The sequence below is a fragment of the Conger conger genome, chromosome 4 (genome assembly GCF_963514075.1).
Source record: "Conger conger chromosome 4, fConCon1.1, whole genome shotgun sequence".
NCBI lineage: Eukaryota > Metazoa > Chordata > Actinopteri > Anguilliformes > Congridae > Conger > Conger conger.
This window is the reverse complement of record NC_083763.1, coordinates 28,989,128-29,005,023: the sequence shown is the minus strand read 5'-3', so window position 1 is coordinate 29,005,023 and position 15,896 is coordinate 28,989,128. Positions and strand designations below refer to the sequence as shown.

The following is a 15,896-nucleotide window of genomic DNA, read 5'->3' as shown; positions in this document are numbered from 1 at the left end:
ATAATATATGTTTGCACATTATTATCATGTATTATTGAACTAAAGAACAGTGTCTCATATAAAGTTCCACTCTGACTTATGGTTGTTTTCCTGGTAGATGTGTAGAGAAAAGGGTGCAAATGAAATGGCAGCACTGATGAGACTGTAAATGATCCTCCCTGGAGAAGGTTGTCGTAAAACTGTAATGTGGGTTCTGTTGGGGGGGGGGGGGGACTGAGGGGCACAGGGGAGGGTGTGCCTTGCAATTCCAGCAGAACAAAATGTTCCTGAGCGCAGAGCTGGTGAAAACAAGACCCTCAAGGAAGAATAGGCAGTTTTCACTGTGAGAAAAGGGGTGAGCACAGGGTACAGTCCTTTTATTCAACTTGTGAATGCTGACAGTTTTCTTTGCTTCAGTCTGTCAAGAGTCTTCTTTTCCAGTGCCACATTTAAAGAAAAAAAAACAGCCCAATAGGAATGGAGTTTGTGCCTTGGGTCAAACTCATGCTTTGAGTGTTTTTTTTTTCCTCCGTAAGCATTATCGACAGCCTCAAATTTCTGTATACGTGTCAGGGTTCGACTATGGATTCCTTACCCTTCCCGAATTTAACCATTATTTTCCATCCGTGTATCCATCATAAAGTATGTCTGCAGGATTAGAAGAAGCCACAACTGCTCAGTGAGGCCATGCCTCTGTCTACTAGCCTAGCTCTGAGGCCTGGAGTCTACTGACTGACTGTCGTGGCAATATGGGTTTAACTAATAGGCCAGGCTTTGCTCTTGAGCTGATTAGGTCTCATTACAGGCAGAACTACTGCTGGCCCTGGAACATCTTCAGCGTCTTCAGCTCCAGCTCCTGCCCTCATTTGTAAATTAACTGGAAAGTTTCCCATTTGTTTAACTAATGATGGAGAAAGATGCTTCCTAAATATATTGAGACCACAGCTAAATATATTGAGAATTATGCAGGGTTATTTGATGTACAGTTTGGAAGGTGAGATGCTTATTTTCTGGCAAAGAACAAGGCCAATCAATATAGCAAGTTAAATTGGCAGAAGCCTTTCTGTTATGATAATTTACAGAAGATAATCTTGCATGGGTGCTGGGCCAACTATATGTCGGCACTTGCATCTCTCCTCAGGTATTGGTGACCTACTGGTAAGCTGGGCCAGTACACAGCTCAAGAATCCATCTGTAAGACAAACTCCTGATAATATCACTAATATTTTCCACTCCTGTGCATCGCTCTGGAAAAAAGTTAACTGATAATATTGGAATGTTATCACAGCAGCCTGTTAATGGGGCAACCCACAGCCTCGTGGCTAAGGTACATGACAGGGACCTGGAAGGTTGGTGGTTCAAGCACTTGTGTAGCCAAGAGGCAGCACAGCTGTTGGGCCCTTGAGCATTGCTCCAGGGGGGATTTTCTCATGCTCAGTCTAATCAATGGTAAGTCGCTTTGGATCGGAAGAATCAGATAAATAATAAATTATTAATTGTGATACTCTCCATTCAAACGTTGCCTATTCAATTACATTATGCGGCAAGGGCCCACAGTGAAAGACCTTAACATAAATAAGGTAAAGACCACAAGCCTAAAGCTGTCTCATTTTGGGCAAGGGCATGCTGGTACAGAGGGAAAACTTTTTTATTTATGATGTAACACTTGTTGGCCTTCCACAATTTATTAAAATCTCTAGTTGAATTTCTGTCCAAGTTGAGATAAGACACAGCCTGGTACAGCACTTAATGTGAGACCTCCCCAAGAGTATCTCTCTGTGCAGCTTTCACAAGATTTCACAAGCTTACCTGCCACCTTTTATATATTTATAACTGCTGGAAATAATAGGGATAGGAATGGATAACCACTTGCCCGGCATTTAAGGTATTTACCTTCAGATTGATCATATCACAATGTGTAAAATGTTACCTTGAAGCACACACTGACTGATTTTCTCTGGTTTTCTGAAGTACAATCTTGTATCTGCACTGCAGATAAAATGTCACTATGCATCAGACATTAACATATTGTTTTTAAATGTATATTTATATATATATATATATATATATTTATATATATTTTGCCATTGTGCTTTATTTTTCCAAACCATTGTGGAGTGGAGTGAGGTGGATTGTTTTCTGTTGTGACATAGAATGTAGCCTCTCCGATTTTTTCCAGCATAAATTAAGTCTATGCATCCCACCTTAATCTGTGTGAGGAGACACTAATCTGAAGGAATGTGCAGCTATCAGTCATGTGATTGAGAGAGTTTGGTAAAATGAGCTCTTTCTTAATCACTCAACTGAACGTCCATATAGAGTTTCTGTTCACAGAGTAGACACAGTTCCCTGGACAGCTGTTTTCAGCCAAGTTTGATTTGCATGTAACAAGTACTTTTTTACGGGACTCATTGTCCTATTTTAATATAAATACATTTAAAGTGAGGTCATTTAAGACCACCACCTATCAGTTCATTTAGTTTAGTGAGGGAGAAAACATTTACAGATTATTTTGGCATACTTCACATTTTTTAAAATGAGTATAACTTGGTAAGCACATACATAACATACCCCTGTTGTTTAGAATCTGGTTCAGTTCAACTATAGAATCTAGATCATGGAAGCTTGTTGCATTACTTCATTTTGCAAATTGGTACCTAGAAGCAACACTCCTTAACCAGCTTCACCAGTTTCAAGCAAATCAACTCAAATCAATGTATTTTTTGCTCAGGCATATTTTGACAAAACTCAAAAGTGCTGAACTAACTTAATCAAAATTCCTGTACTAGCCTTGCTTGCCTTAAAGGGAATTGTTGATATATTATGTAGCCTGCAACAGAAGTAAGATTCTGACGAATCTAGACTATTAAATGGCCCTGCCTAAACACATACAAAAAAACTTTTTGGTTATTTTTTATAAATACCTTTCACGATCACACTTTGAGTTGTAATCATATTGTAATCGTATGATGAATCATGATTTCTTGTTTTCTTTTTTGTTCTTGCTGCATAATATTGTATGGGGAAGTGGGGGAGAGTGTGGCTTCTCAGTTACAGCAGAACCTATGTTGAGCAGGTAGGTATTAGCCAGGGAAAGCAGTCCCTCACGCTGCTGAATCACAAGGCATTGTGGGCCTTAAATCCATGCAGCAGCATTAACAATGTGACCCTTTGTTTCCGTGGCCCATTCTCTCATCCCTTATCGACATCAGCACACGGACATGGTTACTTACCTCTGTACTAAATGCACCGGGCCTCCCTGGGAACCCGTCTGCCATTGTTTCTCACCTTGAAGGGAATCCACAGGCCTGCACAAAAGGGCCGAGCGAACTCTCACATGGAGGCTTTCGTAACACACCATTAGGCCGGCAAGCAAATTTGCTGAAAAGTAGGGTGCTGGACTGAAAGACTGAATTCACAAAGGAGAAAAAAGACGAGTTGTTTGAATTGTCGTGCAACTGAAAATCCAAATCCCGGTTTAGGGGTTAACAAAGAGGGTCTATTTTAGTGTACAGTAAAAGAAAACAAAAATGAGTATGTGTAATGTAGTTGGTAATAATGGTTTTACAAAGAATGAAATCTGTGAGGCTTTTATTCTCTCTGCTGTTTGCTGAAGAAGCAGTTGTCAGCTGTAAGGGGTTTATTTGCTGACTGGCTCAGCTGTTTTATAAAACAGATAAACTGCTTTGTTGATTGCAGTATTGATTGGGAGTGTGGTAACAGTTTCCAGCCTACAGTTAATCCTTGCTGTTGTTCTAAGTTTCTATTCCAAAAAAACAACATATTTTCACATAGTCTTGAATTAATTTCGGCATGTTTACAAATGCAGTCTCCTAAAGTACCCCTTCATAATCAGTAGAGCCTTATTCATAATAAACCAGTCTACAATGGAATAAACACAAAATAGACTGAAAAGAAGTCTTCACTCAATAACATATTCTGTATTGGGGGGTGGGGGGGGTTAAGGGAGTCTAGTATTTTTTTCAGCATGCTGCAGCCCCGTTGTTTAGTCGGCAGCATATTTTTTTATGATCATTAATTCCCAAAGGAATTCCCTGGCTCTGCATGTCCTCATTTGAGCTGCGAATAAAAAGAACACTTCAGCCACACCCCCGCCCCCATCCCTCCCCCCGTCCCCATCCAGAGCGGTGGCCCGACCCAGAGTGCATGATTGAAAGGAGCTCCACGGGAAGGAGGGCATTGTGGGATACTCTTGCAGTGGTGACCCCTGGAACAAAAGGCTGGAGAATCTGAATCTGAGGAACAGGTGGCCTCTCTGTGGTGAAGGGAGAAGGAGAGAAAAAAGTCTGAGATTGGAGACCTGAGAACTCGCAGATGTTTTTGTTTCACTTTTTCTTTTCTCAGGTTAGCAGTGGCCTGCAGAGTATGTGGGTACAGAAAAAGGCCTTTTTTTTTACGCATGGTAAACAAATGTAAATGAATCATCTGTGTGATACGGGCTTGGAAAGTAGTTCTAAATCTTATTATCCCCATGGACAGGCTCATTAGTGTTTTTTTGGCCATCATTTCACGCAGAGCCATAATATTATAGAGAAAGCGCAAATGTAGGAATATAGACGTAGGCGGACCACATTTGGTGATTATACTGTACAGAGCTGGAATGACACACTGTTTTCCACACTCTAGGATGCATGATAAGATCAAATCAAATGAATTTCCTCCAGCCAGAAAGCTCTTAGTACACACCCACTGACTCCACTTATATATTTGTTTTAGGAACATAAATATGAATCCCTCCCTTATTGTTGCTTCTGAGTATCTTTTTTTCTCAGTTTATCTGTACTATAAACATGTAAGGGGAGGTACCACAGGTGAAAAGAGTGATTTTGGCTGGATAGGTCAATGTTGAGATATCATGATATTAGTATAGTATTATTAGATATAGTTTCTACAACTACAGTAGTTTCATAAAATATGAACAATGGTCAAAAAGAACGCAATGTACTTAATTTAGATGTTTTTATACCAGTCATGTGAAGTACACCAAACACCAAAAACAAACTTTAACAGCCATCTCTTGTAAATTATGTTTTGGCTGTATGAAAAACATTTTTTTCCAACTTAACTTATCGATATAGCTAGCAACTTTAACATGTTGTTTTTAACCAAGATAGCTGGTAATTCACAGAATCTTTTTTGATATATTTGATCATTTCTATGTTATGGGGTATTTGAAAGAATCAGAATTTCTTGGCTCATACATTGATTTTAAAAATAATTGATCAATAGATTTTTTTTTTTTTACCTTCCAGTAAATGACCAGCTATCACACTGATCACACTGAAGCAGAAGAATCATCAAAAGTTGAAAAAGGTGTTTTAGCTAATATGAGCATTGGCATATGTTAAAAAAAAAGTCATAATACAAAACATTTTCACATTTTTGTCCATATTGAACATACAAAATATAATTTTGATTGGAGGAAATGCCTGTGGTACCTCCCCTTAATGTAGCAAAAATCTGAACTCTACAGTTTATCACTCCTAATATTTTCCATCCAAAGGAAATGCTTTTACAGGTCCAAAAATGCTTTTACATTTACTTTAACCCTTGAGTATCCCCTTTTCTTCACACAAGCTTGAAAATGAAATACCTGAAGTAAAATGGTTACTATTCTTGGACCCGTTTGACTACAGATTCCGGAATTACTCCAAATATTACTAAAACAGAGAAGCTCAAACACAGTGAAAGTGGAAGCTATTTTTCTTACCAAAACGATTCTGTTTTTGACTGGAAACAGATTATTGTGTCTGGGGCTGGTGTGCTTAAAACACAATGGAACTACAGCCAGCACACTAGAAAAATCCCATTTCAGGCTGGATCCTTATTATAAGCAAATAAAATAATAATAAAATATTTTGAGAATGTATTTAGATCCTCAACGATATAAAATAGGGTCACGTCACTGAAAGTGCCCTCTATTCCGAAATCAACAGCCTTCCTCAGAAATATTCACTCAGATGAGAGATTCCTTGGAAGTCTTCCAAAGGAAGTCCTCTATTTAGATGTAGAAATCGTAAAACTTCTTTTTTGGCAGAAAATCTCAAGAACTGCGGTGTCGTTATGCAGTTGAAAAAATGCTGTGTTGTTTTTTGCAAGCCTAACAAACAATATACCATTGGAAACGTAATTTAATTAGCTAAAATGCTTTTCAGCTGTCACCTTAATAACATGCAAGTAGTTGATTCTTTGCTGAACAGAAGTTATGCTGCAGTTGATTGCACAAGGATGAGGAGAACGCCTATACTTAGCAACTTCATTACGGTTACTAGTCAGAGCAGCTTGTATGTGAATTCATGGTGTTTGAGAGCGCCTATACAAAGCATAAATAACAGCTTTCCTATTACAAGTACTTTCATATGCAACAGCAAAACTGACAACAATGATAATTCCTCCAGAGGAATTCTAAGTACATTCTAGACATTCTATCAATGTTCCTCTGAGTTAGCACGTTTTTGGAATTAGAAACTAGAATTTAGTTTGCTAGACCCTTTCCGTGCAGTGAAGGCACGATCCCCCCCATGCCTGTTTTGCCACCCATGTTACAAAAAAAGGTACTGTTGTCAGTAAAGCAATGGCATCTTAAAATAGGTTACACAGATGGAACCATGAGTTATAATGCTTTCCAACAATATATCCTGTTACCTGTGATTGAAAATTGCACCGTGAAAAAAAAGAATGCAAAAAAAACCCACACCGGCCCAGGCCTGGGTCGATGAGAATTAAGGGGTTAACACACCTGTCCTGTGAATCACTTGTTTCTTTTTTTGTACACAGTGGCTGTTACATTTTTTTTCAATACATGAATTACAAATTACAGTTCACCTACCTACCATTTCCTGACCTAGTTTTCTGTGAGTCCACAATGAAGTTGCATTTTAGCCCAACATTGTGAATCAACTGTTGACTATTATCAATGGTGATCAGGGGGGATTGTTTATAGGGGGGATTGTTTTCAGTCTCGGCACTAGGGGCTGATATAGGAGCCCAGCCATCTTGTACCCGCCATGACCCCGCCTTGAACTTGCATCATGTGATTTCAGTAATCCTACCAAACATTTGTTGTGTGGGAGCTAAGGAGAGCCGTCACTGCCTATCGTTGTTCATTGCCTCTTCTGGGCCCTGCTGCTGTGGTCACTAATCAATGCATGATAGGGGTCATGTTAGCTCTGCATTCCTGTGCCTCGCAGAGGGGAAAAAAAGACAGAGAGAGGGATGAAAGAGGGAGTTTTGGAGATCCAGAGTTGGAAGGAGTCATGCTGTGTAAAGTATGTATGTGACTTTGTTGGCAAGAGCGATAGGAGAACTCTGAAAAGCCTGGATTGAAGCCACAAGCTTTTAAAGATGAATTTAAATAATTCTATGCAAGACGGAACCATGAGTGTCTTGCTGTTTGAAGCATGATAATGGCAGGAAACATCATGGGGCATGTTCCACAGACATTTCCCTTGGCTTGGTGAGGGCTTGAAGCGAGCTAAACACCACCACATTTTAAAAAGAAAATGAAATATACATTCAATAGGATAATGAGAAGGCCTTTAAGGAAGGCAGGCAAGCAAGCAGTGAAAGTGTTTTTTTTATATTAATGGGCTATGAGATTGAAATAATCTTTTTTTTTTGCATTCTGCTCGCATAAAATATTTACTTGGGTTAAGTTACAAGCATTGTCATAATCACATTAATGTTACAAAAATATTGTTGTGTTTCAATTATTCCATGCTCTTCTTTCTTTACATTTTTTCTGTTATAGTGGATTGAAATACATAATACACAAAGCTTCCTCTTGTCTACAAATAAAATTCAAGCCATTATTCATGGAGTGAAACAGGGAGAGGACACAAGGAAATTATTAGCTTTGGTGGTTTCTTGTTTTTAACTGTTGTCATTTGTGTAGATATTGCCATTTAAATGGGTTTGCCTGGGATAAATTGCACATTGTTCAGGGTGTCCGTCGATCAGACACTTAAACAATGGCAGACAGGTCTGCAGTCTTGTGCAAGAGAGTATTTTAAGCTTGGGTGGAAAGAGCCCTCCTATTGTCCCCCAGCATTGTATTGGTGAGGGCCGTGCAAACAGAACAGTGTCATCCTTTGTCTTTGTCCACTGCAGCTATGGCATCTTTTCATACACAGTAGAGTCCCATGCGGCAGTGATGCCCTATTTGTCAAAATAATATGGTGAAGAGCTCCTGACAATTAATACAAAGTAGTAATTCATTTAGAGGGAAAATAATGGCTGTTTAACTGAAATAAACTGCTCTGCAATATTCAAATTGAGAATATGACCCCTGATTGGCCCCAAGGCAACTGTACTATGGTAATTGTAATTAAATGACATAATAATAAACTATGTACTTGATGAGTAAGTTGATTAATTTTGCTTTGGTGCTCAATAAAGCCACACACCACAATGACAAACATAAGTGTGATTATCTATCAATATACAGTATTGAACCTGTTTTGGATGTTTTGGATAATATATGGTGTGATATTTAATGTTTTTTCTGTAACTGTGAAAGACTAAAGCATGACAAACACAATAACTTTCTCCTTTATTGCCATGAGTGACCCAGGCTAATACATCATTGCTGGTTTCTTGAGCCCACTAATCAGGAAAGTTGTTAGTATTAAGCTCATTTTAAGAGTCTATTTCCTACCATTTTATTATACACAAACACAAAAAAAGGAATAGAAATGCTGAAATGTGCAAACATGAGTCCTGTTTTTGGGAGTGTAATTTCACACAACGGAGCTATTAGAAAGATTGTGTTTCACTGCTCTTTCAAGTATGTTCCGGAAACTAACCATGTACTTGTCTTAGACCTAGAGGAAGGGAATTCCAACCCCACGATGCCCAGAAGTTCCAAGGACATCCTGTCAGATGTCATTCTGCACACTGTAGGCATGGGGATTATTATTGTAGATACAAAACTCATGTCAGCCAAACAGTCACAGAGACCAAGGCTATCTGCAGGATGTTTTATTACAAATAGGGTACACAGTAGGCTGCCAAAATTAAAAAGTACAAAAGTAAACAATGACACATGCATCACTCCTCATCCCTGACCCACAACCGTGAAACAAGTCAAGTCACTCTATCCATACTAGTTTCTAATTTACAGCATTCTCACTACTGTGAACTGTGAGATGAGTATTTTCACTTTTGATGCACTACAAGCAGGGGATGTCACTCTCTTGATAGTGTTTTAAATATGTCCTGAGTTCTTATTGCCATCAAGGTTATTTTTTTCAAGAGTTTTTTTTTTTAAGATGCACATTGATTTTTAATTAGACTAAATGAGAGGTAAAAGAGACACATATTATTCCTCGTCATTGCAAGATTTAATGTTTTATTCCTAATTGAACTACTGCAATATGTCTCACAAGTGGGCCAGTACATTAATAAAAACACCCACAGCTCCAATGTTTGCTATTCACCTCCTTTACCCTTAGACCTGTCCATGGATCTGTCCTGCACACCCTCTCCAAAACAAGTAGTGCCATATAGTGTCCTGTGTGTCTGCCCTTTCTCTGAAGTGGGCTGTTTCCTGCCGTGCCCACATGGTAGTTACCCAACAGTTGGCCCGTACATAGTTAAATGGTTAAGTTAACTCAGTAGTTGTCCATTTTTGTACTAAAAATGGAATTACCCTCCAAAACTGTTTCACCTGTAACGACACAAGACCTGTACTGAAACACTATCATTGCCTTTCTCTGGCAACTGGAGAGCACAGCTGTGAAACTATCCATGGCCAGTGTTTCAATGTGCTTTGTCCATCCTGTATGCACTCACCGAGCACTTTATTAGGAACATTTTTACTTCATTACACCTACTTATTCATGCGATTATCTAATCAGCCAATTGTGTGGCAGCAGTGCAATGCATACAATTATGAAGATATGGGTCTGGATCTTCAGTTAATGATCACATCAACCATCAGAATGGAGAAAAATGTGATCCAAGTGACTTTGACCGTGGAATGATTGTTGGTGGCAGGGTGGTTTTAGTATCTCAGAATCTGCTGATCTCCTGGGATTTTCATGCACCCTAGTCTCTAGAGTTTTCAAAGCATGGTGCAAAAAACAAAACAAAAAAATCCAGTGAGCAGCAGTTCTGCAGACAGAAACGCCTTGTTAATGAGAGACAGAAGGGATAAGCGCCAAACTGGTCAAAGACAGGAAGGTGAGAGTAATGCAAATAACCACACATTACAACAGTGGTATGCAGAAGAACATCTCTGAACACACAATGCATCATAACTACAAGTGGACAGGCTACAGCAGTAGAAGTCTAAAAAATAAGTCTAATAAATACCTAATAAAGTGCTCGGTAAGTGTATATTCAGGCTGTTTGTTTCTTTGCTTTTTGTGATTATGGTTATAATTTTACAAGAAGTTGATGATAATTGTCCAACCTGGGGCATAATAATGAGTGCATTCTTTTCAAGTTGGCACAAACAATTTCGCAGAATACTGTAAACAGTATTAGTATTCGTAGCTACAACTGGTAAGTAGCAAGAATTTTTTTCTCGCTGTGGTAATAATCAGAGGTACAACTATTGTTATCATTTGAAGGGAATATAGACCGAACTGCAAGGCGACTGAACTCTGAAGTAGCCAACGACTCGAAAAACTTATGTAAAAATGATCTCGGTTGGCTGAGTTTGAATAGCGAATTTACAAGCTGAATGTGATTGGATATGCGCGCCGCGGGCGAGAAGAGGGGCGGTGTTTCTATGGAATCTGAGACTCGTCAGTACCTCAATCCATTGCGCCGCGCCAACAACGGGGACAAGGGGAAAGATATGGGAAAATTACTTTTTGTCGAATTCTGTTCTTTTTTTCATCGATACACGATGTGAATGGACTGTATAAAATTTGGCCGCAAATATTGATGTGATTTGTGAATTTTCGTTCAAATTGGGAGAAAATGTTTTCCATCCGGCGCTCACTAATGTATTTCGGTGTATTTTTCCCTAACAGGTAGCAAGCGCTAGTAACATTAGCTAGCTAACTTCGCTGCTAGCTATTCGCTAGTGAAAGGAACCAGCTTGTTGGCTAACTTAGCTTGCTAACTCTTTCAGACAGCTGGACTGAATACAGGAGTATAAAAAACACAGTTAATCAGCTAATGGAGTCCTTTTTTAATTTGGAAAATGAATTATCTTCTCATATTTTCCCCCGATTGGATGTGTAGCAGGTAGGTTACTGATAGAATTCCCATTTTCGCTCGACATGGTCAGCAAACTGCATGATTTGGTACATGGGTGGATGGAATTATGTTGGTGTAACATTCGCTATTATTAGGAATTGACATTCCATTAAATTTGTGTTTAGTAGTATTTTACTCGGTACTGATATGTAAATGTAGCTTGTTAAATTTCAGCTTGCTTAATGGCTAAATAAAATATGGCTGTAAGAAAGTAACGATAAACTACGCGAAGCATAAGCAGTAACGTTCGCTAACTAGCTAGCTAATATCGACATGCAGGCTAACTATTGATCTAGCCTCGCTAGCTAACTAGCAGGCAAGCTAACGTTGGCTTCCCGACAAACGGAGATGAATGGATAAGTTAGCTTGCTTGGGGCGCCTCAGGAGCGGCTTAGCCAACACGGAGTCTGGCGCGGGAGAAATCAGTGATTCCGGACACGCACAGGTTTTTGAATGTGTTTGTTGGTTTTGGGAATAACGTTGCAATCTCGCTAACGCTAAATTACAATCCAGTTCATTCAAAATGAAAGATTGTGACATTGTGGTAGCCAATTAGCTACATTCGAGTTGGCGAACATTAAGAAGTTCGTGGCTACATTCAAATACTATTTTAAGTGTAGATGGTCAGCTCGTAAATTCTAAAGTTTAACGTTACGTTAAGGTCAGGCATTTGATAACTAGACCAACGTTAACGCAAGTTAAGTTCTGTTGACATGTTATGTTGCTCCCAGCGCCAGCTCAAACATTGGATTCAACGCCGTAACGTTAGTCCACTTAAAAACTTGAATGAGTGCTAAGAATGGCTGCTATAGCAGACGAAATAGCCTAGGCTAAGTTAGAACAACTCACTCTATAGCCCACTGATCATGCTATATAGGTAGCTAGCTAGGTACATAACGTTAGTTGTACATTTAAATAACCGTGTCACACAGCGAGTCATAAATAAATACGAAACCCTAAAGTAGCCTAGCAAGATATAGCTAGTTTGATACGTAACTAGTTAGGTAACTGGTATGCAACTCTTAGTTATTGTAGCAGCATTGTGAGCTAAAAGTTCTTGCCAGTTTCGCGTTTTAAAACAACCGTTATTTAACGCGTACCCCGTCTCATTTGGAAGTACCTGGTCCGTAGCCTATTGAACTTGAGAAAGTGTGTTAAAGTTTAACTGCATCGCCGGGCACGCGAGCTAACGTACATGCGACGTTGCATTGTAGTATGTGCCCCGCACAGTTTTCCGTGTGTCAGGCGAAGTTCCTGGGTGGTTAGATTGTGTTGAATTGCTCGCTACTCCATCTAAATAAAGTAGTTTACACGCTTTCTGTCACATTTAAGATTATCAATACACTCACTAGATACATTTTCATCAGTGACTCGAAAGAAGTGATAAAAACGTTTCCAATGAGAAAATACCGATGGTCAGTGCACATTTCCCTACCTTGGGAGTAGGAAGAATAAATGACTGGTCCCGTGGGACATAGTGACAAACGCGCAGCACACATAAGACACTGGAGACTGTTTTTCTACACTATGACATAGCTTACATTTTATCTGTTTATCGCAGAACTGTACAATCGATGACATGAAGAAAGAAGACGGTGTGGATTAGAAAAGGACATTCACGACACACGGACTCGCTTGCTTTCGGATTTTTTCCTCTTCAATGCGGGCTCCAAAGGATTGCTGCCTTTGTAACTTGGAATAAAATAATGGCGACATGTCGGACAGGTCCTCCCGACGAAGATGACGAGGGAAGACATTCAGTCGGGTCACCAACTTGTGAGGTAAGGGATGCACACTCGACAGCGCACAAGCGTCTGAATATATGTGAACGCGATTCTGCGAAATGCTCGTTTTGTTCTCGCCTGTCCGCCGCTGGTCTGCGGCATCTCATTACGGCTATTTGTTTGATGTTTATTTTAAGTCGGCATGATCGCTGCTTTGGCCATTGCAGTTAACGAGGAAGCGGCAGGACAAACTTTTATAAGGTTTGTGCAGGTAATGGCTAGACCGCGAACCTAAACGATGTTAATCGGCGTTTACTCCAAAGTTGACCTGGATAGCGTAAACTAAAGTATGACAATTGAAAAACAATCAGTTGTTAGTGAGATTTAACTGGGAACTGGTGTAGAAACGACTAATACAGTTCATATTACAATTTGGTTCACTCTGAATAATAATTGTTTTACCTCTTTAATGTAACCGTTAACAATGTCGTTAGCCAGTGTATTATCTAAACTTTGAGTTCATTGAGAATGGAAGCAAATAATAAAAAAAAGACTTACAATTGAGATGTGGTACTGATGCACTGCTGTACGTTGGTAAACGCCAGCCATTGATTTTTACAATTAATGTTATTGAAACAAAGGAAAATGTTAACTAAAATGGCTACAAGCCTGTGGTTTAATTGTGGCATTGTGAGGATTATTGAGACTATTTTAGCAAGTTTGAAATGGCTACCTGCTTTGTGAAGTTTGGTGTAATGTGTTTGGGAAATAATTGTTGAGGCACTCAAGACTTTGTTTTGTTTTTTTCTTGCACATTTGGGTGTACTATTTCAATGTGCTCACTCATGCTTACCTCAGCATACTTGCAGTGTTTGACTTGCATTTGAGGTATCCCCCCCCCCCCCTCCACTATAAATGTTTGGAAACCTGGTATTAATCCAATCCAATTGGTGTGTGAACGGGAATGTCATGCAGAGCTTATGATCAAGTGATGCACCTGAACAGAGACTGGTGTTCATGTCTGACAGAATATTACATTTATGCAGTCAAGTGTAAAATTGTCAAGCCATGCCATTGGAATGGCAGAGAACACAAAATCACAGAGTGAGCTTCCCACTGCGGTGTCATTGAATTTTTTCACAATACATTTTTTTGTAAACTTCACTTGGCGCACGTTCATACTTAAGGGAGTGCTGCTGGGTGTAATGCCCCAGATTGTGCCGCAGGAAGCAGGACGTGTGGAAAATCGGCATGCTGCAGCGCATCTCGCCGAGAAGACTTTGCAAGAGAAGACATTAACGCCCGGCTGGCAATATCGTCCGGCGCGGGGCTTGCCCTGCCCGCTTTCCCTTGTGTTGCATCACGGCCGAGCTGCTTGTGGATGTCATAAGAGCAAAGAGATCGGTTGCATGCGTGGATTAGCCCTCCATCAGAAACAGTAGCTCCGTTGCCCGCGCTGGGTAATCCTCTTACAAGGGCTGAAGACTGGTGTCATAAACCCTCCTGTTCCAACAGGAGGGATCTCAGCAGGCAGCTTCCGTTCAGTTTTTTACTGTATGTGGGGAGAGGGACTGTATGCAGTGGCACCTTTTTTGGGGGGGGGGGGGGGGGGTCCACGGAAGTCCACTGAGGTCGCTGCACCTTCATCTGCAGCTATTAAGAGACTAGATGAAGACTGTGATGGACTCATTTCAATTGGCCATTTTCCTTAAGGCTGAGAAATTGCAGAGGTCAACGAGGGTGGATGGTGAGAATCAAATGCTTATCGAGCTGCTAAAATCAAATGTAATGGTATTAAGCAAAATATCCATGTTTAATTTAGTTTGCTGTTTTTCCCACCCTAACACAGTACTAGATAAACTCTAGAGCCACCTATACATTGTTCTAGTGTAGCATACTTTATATAAAGTCCTGTAATTCATTATCTTCCAACTGCTCAAAAATACAACAAGCAGCAAGTGCTTGGATATGCTTGAAAGAATATTTTGCCAGCGGCCCCCTGCAGTTACTTTCCAGACAGACATAAAAGAAAATCTGTAACAAACACGACATGGGGCAGTTCTTCCAAACAATGGGGACGTCTAGGTCAGCGTCCAGTCAGGCAATCGCTGTGCTGCTTCACAAAGTTAAACTGTAACCGGCACAGCCCCCAGCAGACAAGCCGGAATTCACTAGCGGGTTCAAGTGAGAAAGAAATGCGTACACCTCACTTCTGCCAATGTGTGGCGGGTGGGGGAGGGGGGGGGTGTCTGAGCTTGTGGAGCGTGATGCCCTTACGGTGCCGATGAAGTGCTGTCCATCCGGTCTGTGTGGGAAGTAGTATACAGATGGCCTGAAATGACCCCTGGAGTGTGCGATTGCTCCAGCAAACTGTCTCCCTGGAAAATGTAATAAATGCTGAAAAGGACCTGCTCATATTTTGAGCTTGCAGTTTTACCGTGCAAATAACAACTCCCCGTGATACATTTTCATCCTGGGAAACCGATAGCAGTGTGCCTGCCTGCTTTGCCGACTTTAGTTTCTTCGCGTGTTTAAGAGCATAAGCTGAAATGTGGCATTTCTGCCTTTTGAGTAGGGTTTGTAATAATGTGGCGGCTGCTTCTGGTCGTCTTCTGCTTCTGGACAGTCGTCTGTTCCCGCCTTACCCTGGTGTTGTGTCAACTGCTTGATCCTAACCCCACTGGGATGGTGGGGCTTGGTTCCCCCCTCTGCTCCCTCCATGGAGAGTGTCACTGTGACTGGGGATTACTGGGGCCCTCTGAGCCAGGGAACAAAGCCCTGCTCCAACCACCCCAGGTGTTAACAGGCCTCTGCTGATTGGTTCATTAGAACAGTCCAGTGTGCCGGTACTTCAGGAAGCGTTACGGAACCTCATGCTTGTGCCTTTGCTTGTAGTTTTGAAAATCCTGGAGTCCTGACGTGAATATTATGGCCTTTGTATAATACCGGAATCAAATTGGG

General features: G+C 40.5%; 1 protein-coding gene across 2 annotated transcripts in view; it reads left to right on the top strand.

Annotated features, from left to right (window-relative positions):
- The first annotated feature begins 10,767 nt into the window (after window positions 1-10,767).
- LOC133126304 (rho GTPase-activating protein 21-like) overlaps window positions 10,768-15,896 on the top strand; it is an 83,226-nt gene continuing 78,097 nt past the window's right edge. For both annotated transcript variants that reach the window (XM_061238377.1, XM_061238376.1), the window contains exons 1-2: window positions 10,768-11,199; window positions 12,773-12,992. In XM_061238377.1, the coding sequence (XP_061094361.1) occupies window positions 12,918-12,992 (75 nt within the window). In that variant the 5' untranslated portion in view covers window positions 10,768-11,199; window positions 12,773-12,917. The remainder of the gene's footprint in view (window positions 11,200-12,772; window positions 12,993-15,896) is intronic.